General features: G+C 41.8%; 1 protein-coding gene across 1 annotated transcript; it reads left to right on the top strand.

Annotated features, from left to right (window-relative positions):
- Positions 1-4,787: 4,787 nt before the first annotated feature.
- On the top strand, positions 4,788-14,085 carry LOC309545935 (chymotrypsin-like elastase family member 1). Its single transcript, XM_082245379.1, has 8 exons — positions 4,788-4,848; positions 5,488-5,585; positions 6,915-7,015; positions 7,745-7,870; positions 8,906-9,042; positions 10,320-10,465; positions 12,537-12,686; positions 13,963-14,085. Exons 1-8 carry the CDS (start codon positions 4,809-4,811, stop codon positions 13,969-13,971), a joined length of 807 nt encoding a protein of 268 aa, XP_082101505.1. The 5' UTR covers positions 4,788-4,808; the 3' UTR covers positions 13,972-14,085.
- The last annotated feature ends 4,140 nt before the right edge of the window (positions 14,086-18,225 follow it).

Here is an 18,225-nt window from a genome sequence, read left to right as displayed (position 1 = left end):
TATATAGGTGTGATAGTAGCAGAAATAAATGCTTGCCTAATGAAATCATTTACAGTAATATATTTCTGCTATTATCACACCTATATATGGCTAGGTGTCTATATACATATAATTATGTGTGTATATATACCACTATACACAAGTTCAGATGTTTTGCCTGCCTCAAAAGAACCCAAAAAAATGCCAAAAAAACGCTAGCGTCAAAAAAAAAAATGCCCAGGTGTGTTTTTGCTGGCATTTTTTGGGGGGTTTTGGAGGCAGGCAAAACATCTGAACTTGTGTATAGTGGTGTATATACACCCATCCATATATTTATATACACACCTAGACATATATAGGTGTGATAGTAGCAGAAAAATATGCTTGCGTTAATGAAAGCATTTACAGTAATATATTTCTGCTACTATCACACCTATATATGTCTAGGTATGTATATAAATATATGAATGTGTGTATATATACCACTATACACAAGTTCAGATGTTTAGCCTGCCTCAAAAGAACCCCAAAAAATGCCAAAAAACGCTAGCGTCAAAAAAAAAATGCCCAGGTGTGTTTTTGCTGGCATTTTTTGGGGGGTTTTGGAGGCAGGCAAAACATCTGAACTTGTGCACAGTACCACTATACACAGGTTCAGATGTTTTTCCTGACTGCAAAGAACCCAAAAAAATGCCTGCTTTGAAACCTTAGTGGCAATGCCCCTGGGGGATTAAATGTTGAAGCATTGGAAAAACTAGTAGTTCTAACCCCCATGGTATAATCTTGCCTGGAGCTAATGGGGTTGGTAATCAAATGTCTCTTGATACTCATCTTCCGGACATATTTATGTAGGTCAATAAATGTCTCAAATTTATTGAGCGCTTTAGGGGGTGCAAATTTCAAACCGTGGTTTAATACATACTTTTCATCATTAGTAATGACAGCGGAACTCAAGTTAAAGAGTCCCCTATCCTTCATAGTCGCCTTTTTTTTTCTTCGGACCCTCCTCCCCCCTCGGGTCCCTCTTTTATGTTTTTTGGCCTTTTTGTCCTGGGGGTGACCCCGGGAAAAAACGTTGGTTGGATCCCCCTTGGTAATATTCCGAGTATGACCCATTTCTATCTCCATACTGGTTATGACCCTGGTATTAGGACGGCCCCCGATAATAATCAGGACAAAAATTCTGATTCCATCCTTCTTGCTGGGATGAGCCCCCATCTCGCTCAAAAGGATGTGCAGTAATAAACCGCTCCGGTTCCTCAAGATTGAGTGGTGCAAACCTATTGTAAGTAGGCATCCCTCCACCACTTTGTTGGGGATGAGATGGGTGTCCTCTCCCTCTTCCCCTTCCTCGGCCATGTCCCTGATGGACCCATTGGGTGGGCCGTGGTTGGGGAGAGTAGGGTTGCCTCTCTATGGGGTTATTGGGGCGAGTAGTAGCGGGTGGAAGAGCTGGACCAACCTCCATCTGTGCCCTCAAATCCTCCTTCTTGGGTTCACTAGATAAAGAGGTTTGCCACTTAAATACTTTTTTTTTTCTACTCCAAATCTTCCTTTTCCAAATGCTTTTTTAAAATTTCTGATTTTTTCTTATACTCATCTTTATTTTTGAAAGTACTCAATTTGTCTTTAATAACATTAATCTCCTCGTCCAATCGTGTCAATTTCTGTCTCTTTTTAGCTAACATAAAATTCAACAAGCTGATCCCAGCATACATTCATTTCCGGGTGCTGGAACGCATCTTCTGATGTCCGGCTTCCGGGAATGTGATTGATGCTCCTCCCGTCTCCATTGATATAAATATAGCGGCGTCGCCGTACGGCCACACCCCTTGACGACGTCAGCCTATGACGAAACGCGTCGGGAGGAGCCTACGGTGACGCTCGCTACTACGAGGAGACGCGGTGGCCATCTTGTTGGCGGTTCACACAGACGCAGACCGCAATACACAGGGGATTTCCACTCTGCCTTAAAAACTCTACTCCAATGTAAGCAGTATGATATTTTGCGTGCAATAAACATGTGTATACGTAATATGCTATGAGGATACCTCTTTTTTGTTTCACCTGAGCGCTTGTACCCATGGAGGGGATCGTGCCTGTTATCCTAGGAGGAGTGCCGGTGTGACTACATATTTGAATGCTGGATATGACCTTTGTAATGAGGGTCTATGTCTTTTGGTAAGAGGCAGTGTGTCTTCTAGCTTGGTGGTGGCTCTCTGGACTCTTAACCCTTGCACATCTGCGTGTGGAGTGGGCACTTTTTATTGTGTAGACTTTCACCTATATATGGACTTGCATTTTTTGCTTTTCACTAAATAAGATTAGCGCTACACCTTTATCCTACATATCTGTTATTGTTGCCTGGGATAGTGATGTTTCACCTTGTGATTCATTTTGTTTTTTCTGTGCTGCATGATACAATCCAACATGATGGACTCTTAGATGGGCCCAAAGATTAGACGTATTTTTGTTTTTTGCAGTTATTGATCCCATGCTTACATTGTTTTTTGCAAGTGTTGCAAAGTGCTGCTGATTTTCCTGGAGATGGAGATGAGAAATAGTCCCAGACCACACTTTTAATTTTTCTATCTGCATCCATCTCCATTGAAACTTGAAAGACACTAATGAATATAGGCTTAAAAAAATGGCTGGCTTGCCCCCTGTGGTGATGAGTGGCTGCCCTGGCACCCTTTGGTAGGTGGCTGGCTGGCACCCTTTGGTGGGTGGCTGGATGGCACCCTTTGGTGGGTGGCTGGCTGGCACCCTGTGGTGGGTGGCTGGCTGACACCCTATGGTGGCTGGCTGGCTGGAACCCTGTGGTGGGTGGCTGTCTGGCTGGCACCCTGTGATAGGTGGCTGGCTGGTACCCTGGGGTGGGTGGCTGCTGGCTGGCACCCTGTGGTGGATGACTGCTGGCTGGCACCCTGTGGTGGGTGGCGTGCTGGCTGGCTCCCTGTGGTGGGTGGCTGGCTGGCACCCTGTGGTGGCTGGCTGCTGGCTGGCACCCTGTGTTGGGTGGCTGGCTGGCACCCTTTGGTGGGTGGCTGGCTGGCACCATGTGGCGGGGGACTGGCTGGCTGGCACCCTTTGGTGTGTGGCTGGCTGGCACCCTGTGGTGGGTGGGTGGCTGGCTGGCACCCTTTGAGGGCTGGCTGGCTAGCTGACTGGTACTCTTTGGTGGCTGGCTGGCACCCTTTGGTGGGTGGATTGCTGGCACCCTTTGGTGGCTGGCACCCTTTGGTGAGTTGCTTGCTGGCACCCTTTGGTGGGTGGCTGGCTGGCACCCTTTGGTGGCTGGCTGACTGGCACCCTGTGGTGGCTGGCTGGCTGGCACCCTTTGGTGGCTGGCTGTCTGCCTGGCACCCATTGGTGGCTGGCTGGCTGGAACTCTGTGGTGGGTGGCTGGCTGGCACCCTTTTCGTGGCTGACTGGCTGGCACCCTTTGGTGGCAGAGCCTGTGGCTGGCTGTCTGGTACATGCCTGTGGGTGTGTGGGACTGAGTGGCTTGCTTGCACCGGGCAGCTGTGGGTGGGTGGCCGCGACGGCTGTGTTAAACACAAGTGTGCACTGTAACTGGTCACTGCACTGTATTTTATGATTGATTTCAGAAGAAATTGAATCACTCACTGTCTTGCAGAGACTCCAGTATGTGGCTGCGGCATGTGCGCACCGTGAGACTCCAAAATGAGGCTGAGGGAGGCGGCTTAAGAATCGCAGAAGCTGTCCCAGACTCGCAGTGCGCGGAGGCGCGTGGCGCAACATACGCGATGACGTCACGGCAATATCAACAATATTGGTACCCGCTGGGGTCGATTCCTATATATCAGGGAAAGTGCATATCTGCCCCCAATATATCGGTGTTGCCGATAATCAGTCGATCCCTAATAGAAACCAATCAGCTTCCAGGTTTTATTGCCAAAGCTTAGTTGAACAAGCTAAAGTTAGAATCTGATAGGTTTCTATGCAGAAATGTGACTCATTTTGCACTCTCTAGCTTTAGTAAATAAACCCTTTCTGTCTTTGCTATTGGTAAATAATCAGTCTGACTGTGTATGGATAGCCTCAATGTACCTATACACTCACTGCTGCCTTTATAGAGCAGGCATTTCCAGGTTTCAGTGAGATCCTCATATCATCTGAAGAAGGTTCAAAAACCCAGGAAGTTTTAGTATGCAATATCAGTTACTTACATCCTGGGCTTTCATATAGGCTACCAAATATGATGTGTGGCCTCACTGACCACTAGACAGGTGCAAGGTCAGGAGGTGGAGGGCTTGAAAAGAATGAGGGAGGATGTGTTTGATATCTACATGAAAAGTGTCCTTAGGTTTACAGATTCTTGGATGTCTAGCAGATCATCTGAGAATGAGCAGGCACTCTGGGGTGTTTAATGAATGATTCTTGGACCACTTTAGAAAGTAAGATGAGTCCACAGGTTTAATAGAAGTCTGAACATGTTACAGCGCTCTGTGTTATCATATTTATTTTTTGAAAAATAGCTTGCTCATCTACCCAGGTAAAATACAGCAAAGTCTTGCAAGGTCTTGCAAAGGTTTGCTATGATGATTCATTAGGCTTATGTAAACATCAGACATGTCTATATTTGAAAATTTCCAAATAACATTTTTCAGTGTATCAATTTGTCTGTTTGCTAATCTTTTTATAAAAAGTTTAAATACATCTGCTGTCCTTGAGGAATCTTGGACAAACTTCCCACCTGCTATCACCTGGAAATGTTCTCACTGGTTGTTGACTTCTCCCTTCTATAAAAGTGGAGACAGCAAAGGCTTGGTGGTACAGGAAATTGTCCTTGCAACTGCCTCACAATGCTCAGGCTTCTGGTACTTGCTGCCCTTGTCCTCTGCGGTAAGAAGTGATATTTCCTATACATCGATACTTTATTGAAGCATATAATAGGGGAAATAATTAAATAAACTCAGGAATATTTTATGAAAGAATGTACTGAATAATTAAAGTAAATATTAACACAATTTTTTTTGCAAAGTTTCTCAACTCCTGTAGTAAAATCAAACCAAGTAGATTTCATTTTAAATTTAAAGTACATGCAAAGCCAATTTTTATATGATTTTTTTTAATAGAGTAGGAAAGGGTTTGAACCATTTTCTTTTTTGGGGTGGGGGAGACCACTATCTCAATTTGTCCAGTGAACCACTGTTGACAGGACTCAAAGTGGGGAAGAATCCAACATTTTTAGCTGTGAGCAGAACAGAAAGGTGTGAGAGGTAAGCACTGATACTGAAATGTTAACTAGAAGCACCCCTTAATGATGGTTTTCCACTACAATTTAAATGGCCATAGCAGAATAAATTCAAAGGTAAAGGGAATTTCTGTAGTTTTCTACTCACAGCTGAAAAACAGTGATCAGGCTCGTATGTGTCAAATTCACTTTTACAATTCAGTTTTCTTTCTTGTTTATTATAGAACAGTATTTTCACATAACGTACTCACACACACACTTTTTGTCTTTTTGAATTTCGCTTAAAGGATACTGTCATGATGATAATATCCGCTATTTTGAGGACAATGATAATAGCCGTGTGGTAGGAGGCACCAACGCAGCCAAGAATGCCTGGCCATGGCAGGTTAGTTACACACAAGTACAAGATCCAGTCATTGATTTACCCTTTGAAGCACATTTTTTCATAAGTGATCAGTATACATTGTAGAATGCTTTATACATTGTTTTGTTTATTGATGATTTTATGGAGGTGAAGCATTTCCAAAATAATTTACTAATTCTATGACCTGTTTTCTTAACAGAATTAGTCAAATTAAAAGGAAGGTTAAAGGACTGTGTCTAGCCCAAGTGAAATTATATTCAGGATGAAGTCTGAAAATTAGCTACATATGGCTGCAATCAGAAAAAAAAATGCAGGAATTACTTCTAATTAGAGCTCTATATAATCCCTTGCAGTCACTTTGTTTGGGTCTTCACAGTTCTGTTAGATGGCACAGTAGACTCTTTTGAAATCCTTCTGGCCTGGGCGTCCTGCCTTTTAAACTCTGTATGTGGTTACTGCTGTGGAAAGAGCATTGCTTGAACATGTGAACTCACTAAAGGTTTGAAGTCTTGCTGGTATAGATTTAAGGCCAGTCAAAAAATAAAGTGGGCTTAGCTAAAGTACTTAACTATGATGATGTAGCTACAGGTAAAGCCATGCGCAGATGAATGTTAAGAACAAAGAGATACTAAACGCTGTTTTTGTATTGTTAAATTAAAAAAGGTTATACTTTTGTACAGAAAGGTCCCTTACCTTCTTTTCTGACTGTCCCCTGCTGGCACTGTCTGCGCCTCTCTCCTCTAAGTGCCTCTTTAGGAAGCCAGGTGCCAAGAAGGCACCAGTGCATTGGCGCTCCCAAGCCATAAATACATACAGTGCAGGTAAGCCATGCCCCTGCTCCCTCCTCACAGAAATTTGACTGGAAGAAGCAGGAGACTATGGCTCCCACTGCTTCCAGTGTGTCCTATGAAAGCAACCTGGGACAGCACTGGAGTGGTGACAGAAATCAGGGAAGTGTTTAGAGATGGGGGTGAGTTGGAAAAGTAATGCAGATAATGCAATAAGGTTAAAAAAAACAAAAAAAAAAAAAACAAAAAAAAATAAAACTGACGTTAAAAAACGGGTCCGCAAGACTACCAAAAATTCTGCCTGACTGGTGTGCACTTTTAGTAACCTCTTTAATATAGCACACAGTGTAACAGTCAGGCTATTATATGAATTCACAATTGGCAGCTAGCATGTACACAAATTGCATCTATAAACATGAAGCAATAAAAAGATGTCAAAATATTGTCACCAGATTGAATCAGGTTAGAAAAGTAAACATTATATCAGATTACTTTCTCTGGCAACATCCACCCTTGTTTTACCTTTCAGCAAAGTTATAATTCTGCTATTTAATTCCTTCAGGTATCTCTGCAGTACCTCTCTGGCAGCAGCTGGTACCACACCTGCGGAGGTTCCCTGATCCGTGCTAACCGTGTCTTGACTGCTGCTCACTGCGTGGACAGGTATTATTACATCAATGTACATACACAATAAAAAAAAAAATATATATATATAGAGTGAGAGAGAGAGACTGGAAATCTAAATAACACCCCCAACACACACCTGTGCAAAATGCACCCTCTGAACTGACCGGCTGAAGGAGTGTTTTGGATGCCCAGTTTAGCTGTCAGCACTAGCTTTGGCGCTGCACAGAATCTCATTGGGGGGGGGGGGGGGTTGACTCCCCTATCTCTCCATTATCTACTTTCCTGTTATCTTGATGATAAAAAGTGCACTTTTAGCAGTAAGAGAGACACTGTCTCATGACAGAGAGAGTGTCACCACCACTCCCCATAGTGTCTGCCGATACTGTGGATTCTTGTGCTGGCTGCAATGGAGGAAGAGTAAGAAACTGTGGGGGAGCACTGAGAGGGTAAATAACAGTGGGAGGGGAGCCCCTTTAAACAGACACTGTAAGTTTGAGCTGAATGGGGTAAGGTAACGGTGTTTGTTTTGTTGTTACCAAGCCAGCATATAAATAGCTTGCCATACAACTTCTGTCTGAAGTAACTGCACATAGTTTCATCATCAACATATTCCTCCTGTGCTCTCTCTGCTTTAAAAAGGGGTAGAGAGGGCAATAGATGTATGATATTCCTACAGGTGCTAACTTTTATTTCCCTCTGAAATGTATTATATGTCTAATATTAGAAACATCTCTCATTTTCTTTAATCTTTCTATTTTTCCCTAGAGTTGTCTCCTTCCGTGTTGCCCTGGGAGACCACAGCCTTAGCGCTAGTGATGGTACTGAACAGTACATCTCTGTATCTTCAATTAGAAAGCACGCCAGCTGGAACACAAACAACGTTGCTGCTGGGTAAAAAGATGAAACATGGCAATAGATCTGTTGTTGTTTACTCACAGTCATATAAATGTCCTTTTACATAAAAGTGGATAAGGTGGCATTAGGTACAACGTAAACATTTAAAAACAGCAACTATTTTGCTGAAGAAGCACATGTTAGAGCAGACTTTCTATTTCATATTAATCCATTAAATGTACAATATATCTTACATACAGCCAATAGAAACCTGTAGGTGGTGATAGAACCCTTGGCTTTGCAACTTAGTCATGTGGAAAAAATATAATAGACTTACTGTAGGTTCTCTGGGATATCATAATGAATAGTCTCTGCTTTCTGACAACACTTACAAACCTGGTAAACTCTGTGACCTCCAATTTTCTGCTAGTAAATAAGAATACTAGTTTTACATTAGCCATGGCACAGTTGATTTTTAAATTAACATTTGTCCAACCAAGTGGTCCTTGAAGAGCCACCCATTGATAAATAATCTACTCTGGCTGAATCAGCGAAATTTTGAGTTGCCTATGGCCAGTGCTATCCTACAGAAGAATCTTGCTTCTTGCTTGGAAAGTTTGTGGAGTTTTTTTTTTTTTTTAAACCATAGAATGATTCACATATCTCCAAAAAGTTCTCAGTCTAGCATTTATATCATAATTGTACAGGCACACAAAACCTAGGGACAATTTTAGTGGAAGCTTATTGACCTACAAGTATATTGTTTGACTGTAAAGAGAGAAAAGAGATCCCCTGGGGGAAATCCAAGCAAACATCAGAAACATCAGAAAACAAATTCCATGCATTTTCCCTGATGGAATTTCAGCCCCAGACCACAGCTCTGCAAGGTCAGAGTGCTAACCGCTTTGCCACTCTGTACATTGGGGTTATATGGGAGGTTAGACCTGCCTTTAACCAATATATCAACGCCCTTAGTATTTTGTCTTGTCTCTTATCATGGACAGAAGACTGTGCAAATGTCATTATGTTTTGTCTATTTTTATGAGTGTAAAGCACTCATGTCAATGTTTGCTACTTTTTTATAATTTATAGTTATGATATTGCTGTCCTGTGGCTGGCCTCCAGCGCTACCCTGAACTCCGCTGTGAAAGTGGCTTCTCTGCCAAGTGATGGCTACATTCTGGCAAACAACTACAACTGCGTTGTCACTGGCTGGGGAAGAACCAGCAGTAAGTATTGATTCCATCATAGGGAAGATTAGTGACATAGTTCTGTTAATATAGTCAGGAGGGGGTTACCAACTGTGGTGTGCAGACACATTTCAGAAAAGAAATAGTGTAAAAGTGTTTTTAAAACAGACATGCTATATGATTGCAGCTTTACTCAAAACATATCTCCTCAGCTGATTAGAAGTAGTGCTACAGAAATATCAAGTAAGCCCCTGGCAAATTCTATAATGTGAGCCTGTTTTACATTTTTTTAAATGCATGTGTTGTTACAGTTGTTGTTAATGAATGCAAACCTGGCTATCAGAGATTACATGCACAACTTTGTAATTGGTGTGACACACCACTAACCCATTAAGCTAGTGTATTGTATAATCATGACTCATAGGGGTTGGTTTGCTAAAGGCAAATAGGCTGTGTACTTTGCAAAGTGCAGATGCACTCTGCAAGAGCAGTTGCTCCAGAGCTTAGAAAATGAGCAGAAGCTCTGTTGACTTTCATCATCTAAACATGTGCAAGAAAAAATGCATTTTTGTTATTTTCCTTGCACATAATTGGGTGTTCTTTACAAAGTGAAGCTTTACCTCATTTACTAAGCTCTGGGGCAACTGTAAGTGCAAAGTGCCCTTTGAAAAGTGCATAAACTATTTGCCTTTAGTGAATCAACCCCATTGACTCTTCTCTTGAAGTATTACTAGCAAAGAGAGAATCAACTAGTTACCAGGCAAATTGCAATATTTTTGACTCACTTGCATTTATGCATGCAGATTTGATCAATCTGCAGGGAATCATAAAATATTGAATTCAAGATTGCCTGAATTACTGAATTATTGCATGATCCCTGCAGATTAGACAACAGTTGTGAATCACTTGTTCTTTTTGTTTACAAACTTTTTATTTGGTATAAAATTGTGGTTCAAGTAAATACAGTACAGGAAAAACGCATTGTAGATGGTAGTAGAAGGCACAAAATTAGAGTAAAATTCAACAAAGGAAATGTTAAGCTGGGTTGTTTAAAGAACATAGTACAGAAAATTCATAGTATAAGTGTAATAGTGAGAAATAACTACCCTATAAAGATATTGTGAGGCATACTAAATGAGCCATGTAAGATCAGATATTAAATGAACTTTAGAATGGATATAACTAGTAATCTAAAAATCAAAATAGTACACCAGAGTGATTGAACCAGGGAATCATTTGTTCTTCTGGTTTAACAATCACTGGATGAAAGTTTTATCTTTGCAATGGCTGTAATGCAAACCTTTCTTTGTCTGCAGCTGGTGGTTCTCTGCCCAGCATCCTCCAGCAGGTCACTCTGCCCACGGTTGCCTACTCTACCTGCTCCTTGAGCGCCTGGTGGGGCAGCACTGTTAAGACCTCTATGATCTGTTCTGGTGGTGACGGAGTCAAGTCATCTTGCAACGTGAGTTTCTTTTTTTATAACCTTTTTCTACTAAGTTTGTAGTTTGTATATAACCGGAAAACAAATCCCCAGTTTAAATATTGTTCTTTTTATGATCATTATCAGAAATATTAATATTTCTACAATTCTTTTTCTATAAAGTGGAAATATACAAAATTCCATGTCACTTTACAATCTGTGAGATCACAATGGATTTATTTATACATACAGTACAAGGATAACTGTGATATAATATACAAGGATAGAGCAGCTAGGACACCTCTGCTTTCAGGGTTTAGCAATCTTATAAGAACAGACAAACATCGTGGGACTTACTGCTAAACTTCCCTACATTTCCTACAATATATGGAATTTTATCAATGTATATTTATATTCATCACAATTATATTGCAAACCAAAGAGTTAAATAATGTATGACCGAAGTGTCAGTCTCATAAAATAACTCACCCCGCGCACAATAATCTAATGAGAAATAAGTGGCAACAAACAAAAAATTATAAAAGACGCACAGTCTCAAAGCAGCTGCTATACACAAAGAAATGTTAAAAAAGGTGTTGAGGATATTAAACCAAGTAAAATAGACTGAACACTAGCAGCGCTAAAAAAACAGGTCTATTGTATAAAACAATGTCCTTAAAGACTCATATGATATATGTGTATACAGTCCATGCAGTGATAAACTGGCACAATCCGTCCACCAGGGCAGGGGAGTGAAGGGTCCTGTCTGCTCTCCCAAAGATCAAACACACTCCAGTGCTCCCCCCCTTAGATTGATCACTCACCAGAAACCGGTGAATATAGAGCCTTCAATGAGGTCCACCAATCAGCGGGTGTATAGATCACTGCTGGGCTGCACCTAGCTGCTCCTTCCTCCAACTGTTCCTCAGTTCAAAAATTCATGTAATTGAACAAAGTGGGGGCAACAATAGTGTAATTCCGTAACACTTTATTAAAATCACACCCAATGCAAGCCCCTCTCCCCTCCAAATGGCTACTTACAAGAGGGCAGTGGAGTGCAGGCATAAAGCTCAAAATATGTACACTTGATGACCATTCCAAACCATTCCTGTGGCCCAATAGGAATAACGAATGATAACCAGTGTGGAAGGTATAGCGACCGCGCACATCGGCTCTGACGTTTCGTCCACTTGACTTCTTCTGAGAAGTGGACGAAACGTCAGAGCCGATGTGCGCGGTCGATATACCTTCCACACTGGTTATCATTCGTTATTCCTATTGGGCTACAGGAATGGTTTGGAATGGTCATCAAGTGTACATATTTTGAGCTTTATGCCTGCACTCCACTGCCCTCTTGTAAGTAGCCATTTGGAGGGGAGAGGGGCTTGCATTGGGTGTGATTTTAATAAAGTGTTATGGAATTACACTATTGTTGCCCCCACTTTGTTCAATTACATGAATTTTTGAACTGAGGAACAGTTGGGGAAAGGAGCAGCTAGGTGCAGCCCAGCAGTGATCTATACACCCGCTGATTGGTGGACCTCATTGAAGGCTCTATATTCACCGGTTTCTGGTGAGTGTTCAATCTAAGGGGGGGGGGGAGCACTGGAGTGTGTTTGATCTTTGGGAGAGCAGACAGGACCCTTCACTCCCCTGCCCTGGTGGACGGATTGTGCCAGTTTATCACTGCATGGACTGTATACACATATATCATATGAGTCTTTAAGGACATTGTTTTATACAATAGACCTGTTTTTTTAGCGCTGCTAGTGTTCAGTCTATTTTACTTGGTTTAATATCCTCAACACCTTTTTTAACATCACAATTATATTGCTACACGATTTGTAAAGCCATAAATACTGAATGTTCTACTCTAACTAAAGTGTGCATGCAGCATTGTCATTATCTGAACTTGATTTGGATGCTCCTATAAACACAAGTCACTTTGAGATCTTGAAAAAATATTTAATGATCTTTGTACAACATATTGTCAGCCTATTATATAGTGACAAATAATGAGGATACTTAACACCATGCCTTCTTAAAAATCAATTATGAAACAAGTGATTGTAGTGATTTCAACAATATTTTACTTATTTTCTTACAATTTCAGGGTGATTCCGGTGGACCCCTGAACTGTGCCATCAATGGTGTGTACCAAGTCCATGGCATTGTCAGCTTTGGATCCTCTCTTGGATGCAACTATTTCCAGAAACCATCCGTGTTCACCAGAGTGTCTGCCTACATCTCCTGGATCAACAGCGTAAGTCACCAATATGACCTTCCCAGATAAATACCCGGGCCTTTTACTTTACTTTGCACAGCTCAGCAAAAATCAATTCAAATGTTGTCACATGCAAATAGGCCAATGACCTGGTGGAGTATTCAGGAAAAATGACACTGTTTTGCTTCCATCTGTCTCTGCCTAAAGTAAAATAATCTGATCTGTTCTGAGATTTAGAGCTGGGTCACACAGGTGTTTTTAGCCAATAATTTCAATAAGGGTGACCTTGTAGAAATTCCTTACTAGTAGATTGCTGCATTTCACATAGGAATCACCCTGACCCTGTTACGCATACCGCATTGTGTGAATAAAACTGTCATGAAATCACTAGCAGAAAGAGCTTCCACATGCTTCTGCCTTTACTGGTTCATTAATCTGTCACTATTTACATATAGGTAAATGAACCATTATTAGAATTGTAAAACAGAGAGGTACTTAAGTTGTCAAGGGAGAGCTTGCACTATTTGTAGGGGAGAACTTAAAGTTGAACTGCAGGTAATACTGTTTTCTTTAAATTTTTTGGATAGAGTGGAGAGGGATTAGAACCCCTGTCAAATTTTATTGCCATCTGTGCCAGCCGTTATGGAGATTTACCCTCTCTATTTGTCCTATTTACTGTTATCTTATCACTGAAAGTGAAAGTAAAGGAAAATCATACATTTTAGGTGGTCCCTAGAATAGTAATAAAGGAGAAGTCTTCCAATGGAGACACTAGTTCAAGGGGGCAATGGATTTCCTTAAAGTGTATTTTTTTTTTTAATTAAAAAATTATGGTATTGCACAATGCAGCCCTGAACTTACTCTTCTTGGGTCCCCAGTTCGCTCTTTCTGCTCCTCCTCTTCTCTGAATGCCCTTTTAGCAAGACCCTTGCTATGGGGGTACTCATGCAAGCTCGCTCCTGAGTAGGGTTGTGTGCATCTATAGACACACACAGCATGGCTCGCCCTGCCCTCTGCTCATGTGTTTTGCTGTCTCTGTGCCTGTGAGGAAAGGAAGTGAAGGGAAATCTACCCAATGGGATACAGATGGCAAAAATAAACCTGATAGGGGTTATAACCCCCCCCCCCCCCCTCCCCACTCTACCCAAAATGAAAAAAAAAAGTTTTGCCTTTATTACTACTTTAACTGGAAGGGGAATTCTACTGATGATGGCTGTATAGTTGGGTATATTTGGTATGCTAAATATTACACTATATTGGCAGTAATTCAGTGAATTGGCTAACAAACATAATCCTTTTCTTTTGCTTCTTTTAGAACGTCTAATCAAAGAACCCTTTCTAAAGCTTTTTTGAAGAGAAACAAGCTTGTTGCATTGAATACTATTTCACCTATGATGTTTAAATAAGATCAGCATGATAATAAAGAGTTGAATGACAGTACATTTTGAGTATATTGTTTTATTTTCTTTCAATTTATACATAAAACACATCATATTAATCATATCATATTAATCATATCATATTAATAACTCCAGACTGTATCTATTTTATTTACATTACATTAAGCCCATGCGTATAGGGATATTCAGGAGATTCAGCTGTAAAACTGCAAGAACATTTAGAGAACAAAACAAACAAAGTGTTATACATCCACATATGTGCCCAAACATTTAATTGTTCTAATGTAGCAAAGACAGGTATTTTCTATTTTCCATCTTTTCCTATCTGTTTTAGTGTTGAACCATTTACAGTAGATCAGTCCTTGTGTTCCAGACTGAGCCCACAATCTTTTATTTATGCCTCACTCAAATATTTTATGGCAAAAATGTGAGGAAGCCAATCAACCGATCACTATGTTTTTGGGAGTAAACTTATTCAAACACAGGCAGAACATACAAAGCTCCATGCAAGTTGTGTGCCAAGTGCAAACCCAGGACAGCAGGGCAAGTGAAATAGCTGCTTACCCACCCCCCCCCCATGCTACTCAACGCATGTGCAGTATACTGTGACATATACAGTATATTCTGTGCATTGGTAACTAGGGATGAGCTTCGAGTTCGAATCGAAGCTAAGTTTGACATCGGGTGCTCTTTCGTTCGTAGAACAACGAACAAACGGGGCCGTTCACGGGAAATTCGCCTGCCATAATGCAATGCTTGTGATTGGCCAAAGCATGCACCTTGACCTGTATGCTTTGGCCAATCACAGCACAATATCCGAGATTGGCCAAAGGCAGGGTGCCTTTAGCCAATCATGGCTCAGGGGCTAAGTCCATGCCCCACACTATATAAAGGCTGCTTAAACGGCAGCCGTGTGTAGTGTGTTAGGAGTGGAGATTAGGCAGCATAGTTAGTGGAGTGTGCGGTTTATATATTAATAGATCAGCCAGTGTAGTAGATATATATATATTTATCAGCTATTTCAGGAGATAGTGGAGTATATATATTTATCAGTTATTGTCGGCTATATATCCACCAGTGCAGTATATATATCAGCCAAGTCCAGTATATATATCTAGTGCTGTGCTGTGATTGTAGTGGGGCCACTGAAGTGTATTGTATACAACACGTCTGTGTCACCCCACTGATACCATTTTTTTTTCATTGATATATAGATATATTTTTTTTTTTTTCTTTTCAACAAATTTTTTTTTTTTTTTTTTTAGCAGCATCAGGTTCTGTTGCTGCAATATTAGTATTCCCCCTTCTTTGTCGCAGGTAGTAGTACATCTTCTGCGTCAGCAGTGATTTTTTATTTTTTTTGCGCAGCAGCACTAATACTAATAATATTAAGGGTATAATTGCTGCTCCCCATGTGCATCTCAGGCGCTCTTCCTTCTGCTCCAGACATGGGTGTTTTTGTTGTTGGCACACCAGCACCAATAATGTTAGGGGCATAATTGCTGTACCCCCTTGTGCATCTCAGGCGCTCTTCCTTCTGCTCCAGACGTAGGTGTTTTTGTTGTTGGCGCACCAGCACCAATAATATGAAGGGCATAATTGCTGTACCCCCTTGTGCATTCTGAACGATTATAACTAGTGTTGAGCGAACACGGACTGTATTATTCGTGTTCGTACCGAATAATTGGATTTTTTGTACCCGAACACGGACACGGACACTTTACTGTATGTTCGGGTAAAAATCCGTGTTCGGTCGTTTTATTTCCGGGTTTTGCATGCTTTGGCGCTCTTTTCATGGCGGGCTTTCAACAGCCAATCAACAATCGTTTAACTGGTGTGCCTTAAGCCATCCCAGCCATGCCTGCAAATGTCTCAGTAGCTGTGATTGGCCGTCTGAAGCATGTGACCAAGTCTTTATAAGTTCGAGGCAGCCGCAGCGGCGTCATTATGCTGCTTAGATTCAGGGACAGAGAGCACACATCAACGTGCTGGCTGCTGATTAGGGAAAGATAGGCAGGAAAAAACCATTTGTGTCCGGATAGAATTGAGGGACAGGTCGGAGTGTTTAGGCAGGGCGAGTTGTAGGCATTTTAGGGATAGAGTCTGCTGAATTATATAGGGTCAGTGTCTTCTACAAACTACAATCGATATTGCTGTGTGGGGGGTGGGGTGAATCTGCACTCAATCCTGATCTACGATCTCTTCTCAATCCTGTTAGGGACAGAGTCTGCTGAATTTTAGGGAAACTGTGTTCTACAAACTACAATCGATATTGCTGTGTGGGGGGTGGGGTGAATCTGCACTCAATCCTGATCTACGATCTCTTCTCAATCCTGTTAGGGACAGAGTCTGCTGAATTTTAGGGAAACTGTGTTCTACAAACTACAATCGATATTGCTGTGTGGGGGGTGGGGTGAATCTGCACTCAATCCTGATCTACGATCTCTTCTCAATCCTGTTAAGCCCCGTACACACGTACCGATGGTCGGCTTACAAATGTTCCTCTTTTCTCCCCGGGATGTCGGTGTCTGCTGAAAAGTGCAAAGACAGCACAAGGACAGCACAAGAATTTTGTCCGCCGACTGCAGAAGTGATGTCATGTAATGGTTAACTTTCCCTGTGTTTTCTATTTTCTGAGCATGCCCAGTCTTGCAAATCTGCGGTCTGTCGGCCGAATTGTGTACTGACAGGCGAACAATCGTCCGTTCTGGTGTCGGCATACAAATATTTTCATGTTTGCACGAAAGACTTTTGTCCGCGGATTGTGCGCAGACATCTGTCGGAGGCACCATACTAACACGCGTACAATCGGCAGATCCTTCGTCCACCGACGTTTGTATGCCGACGATCGGTACGTGTGTACGGGCCTTTAGGGACAGAGTCTGCTGAATTTTAGGGAAACTGTGTTCTACAAACTACAATCGATATTGCTGTGTGGTGTGGGATTGGAGATAGGCAGGTGTCAGTGATCCACATCCATTTTTCTGTGTGTGAGCTGCAGTGAACACAATCTTTTTGGGCTGCAGTGAACACAATCTTTTTGGGCTGCAGTGAACACAATCTTTTTGGGCTGCAGTGAACACAATCTTTTTGGGCTGCAGTGAACACAATCTTTTTGGGCTGCAGTGAACAAAATCTTTTTGGGGTGCAGTGAACACAATCCTTTTTGGTGTGCAGTGAACACAATCTTTGTGGGGTGCAGTGAACAAAATCCTTTGTGGGGTGCAGTGAACACAATCTTTTTGGGGTGCAGTGAACAAAATCCTTTTTGGGGTGCAGTGAACAACATCCTTTTTGGGGTGCAGTGAACACAATCTTTTTGGGGTGCAGTGAACAAAATCCTTTGTGGGGTGCAGTGAACACAATCTTTTTGGGGTGCAGTGAACACAATCTTTTTGGGGTGGAGTGAACAACATCCTTTTTGGGGTGCAGTGAACAAAATCCTTTTTGGGGTGCAGTGAACAAAATCATTTTTGGGGTGCAGTGAACACAATCTTTTTGGGGTGCAGTGAACACAATCTTTGTGGGGTGCAGTGAACACAATCTTTTTGGGGTGGAGTGAACAACATCCTTTTTGGGGTGCAGTGAACAACATCCTTTTTGGGGTGCAGTGAACACAATCTTTTTGGGGTGCAGTGAACACAATCTTTGTGGGGTACAGTGAACAGAATCTTTGTGGGGTGCAGTGAACAAAATCTTTGGGGGGTACAGTGAACACAATCTTTGTGAGGTGCAGTGAACACAATCTTTGTGGGGTGCAGTGAACACAATCATTGTGGGGTGCAGTGAACTCAATCTTTGTGGGGTACAGTGAACACAATCTCATACTGAAGGTTTGAGGGTGCTGCCTGTTCCATACTCCCCCTACTCCTCATCTAGCCTTTTAGGGGTACAAACAATAGTAATTGGGGCCTAGTGTGGTTGTGTACGTGTGATATACATACACTTTTTTGGGATCATATTTTCTATTCCGCTATTTAATCAAAAACCTTTGGGGATCAGTTAAATTGGGGGATAGTCTGTGTTGGTACGTGTGAGAGAGATCCACCTTTCCAAGTTGTTGGGGTTCATCTCATACTTCTGAAGGTTTGAGGGTGCTGCCTGTTCCATACTCCCCCCTACTCCTAGCCTTTTAGGGGTACAAACAATAGTAATTGGGGCCTAGTGTGGTTGTGTAC

Source organism: Pelophylax lessonae (genome assembly GCF_965119305.1).
Source record: "Pelophylax lessonae genome assembly, chromosome: 2".
Taxonomy (NCBI): domain Eukaryota; kingdom Metazoa; phylum Chordata; class Amphibia; order Anura; family Ranidae; genus Pelophylax; species Pelophylax lessonae.
Note: the sequence above shows the minus strand (reverse complement) of the source record. Positions and strands in the feature narration are given on the sequence as shown.

Bases quoted from the DNA above. Each gene is read 5' to 3' on its own strand.
- LOC309545935 (XM_082245379.1), top strand. From the start codon at position 4,809: ATGCTCAGGCTTCTGGTACTTGCTGCCCTTGTCCTCTGCG. The intron at 7,871-8,905 runs GTAAAAAGATGA...TATAATTTATAG, and splicing joins ACAAACAACGTTGCTGCTGG to TTATGATATTGCTGTCCTGT. The intron at 9,043-10,319 runs GTAAGTATTGAT...CTTTGTCTGCAG, and splicing joins TGGCTGGGGAAGAACCAGCA to CTGGTGGTTCTCTGCCCAGC.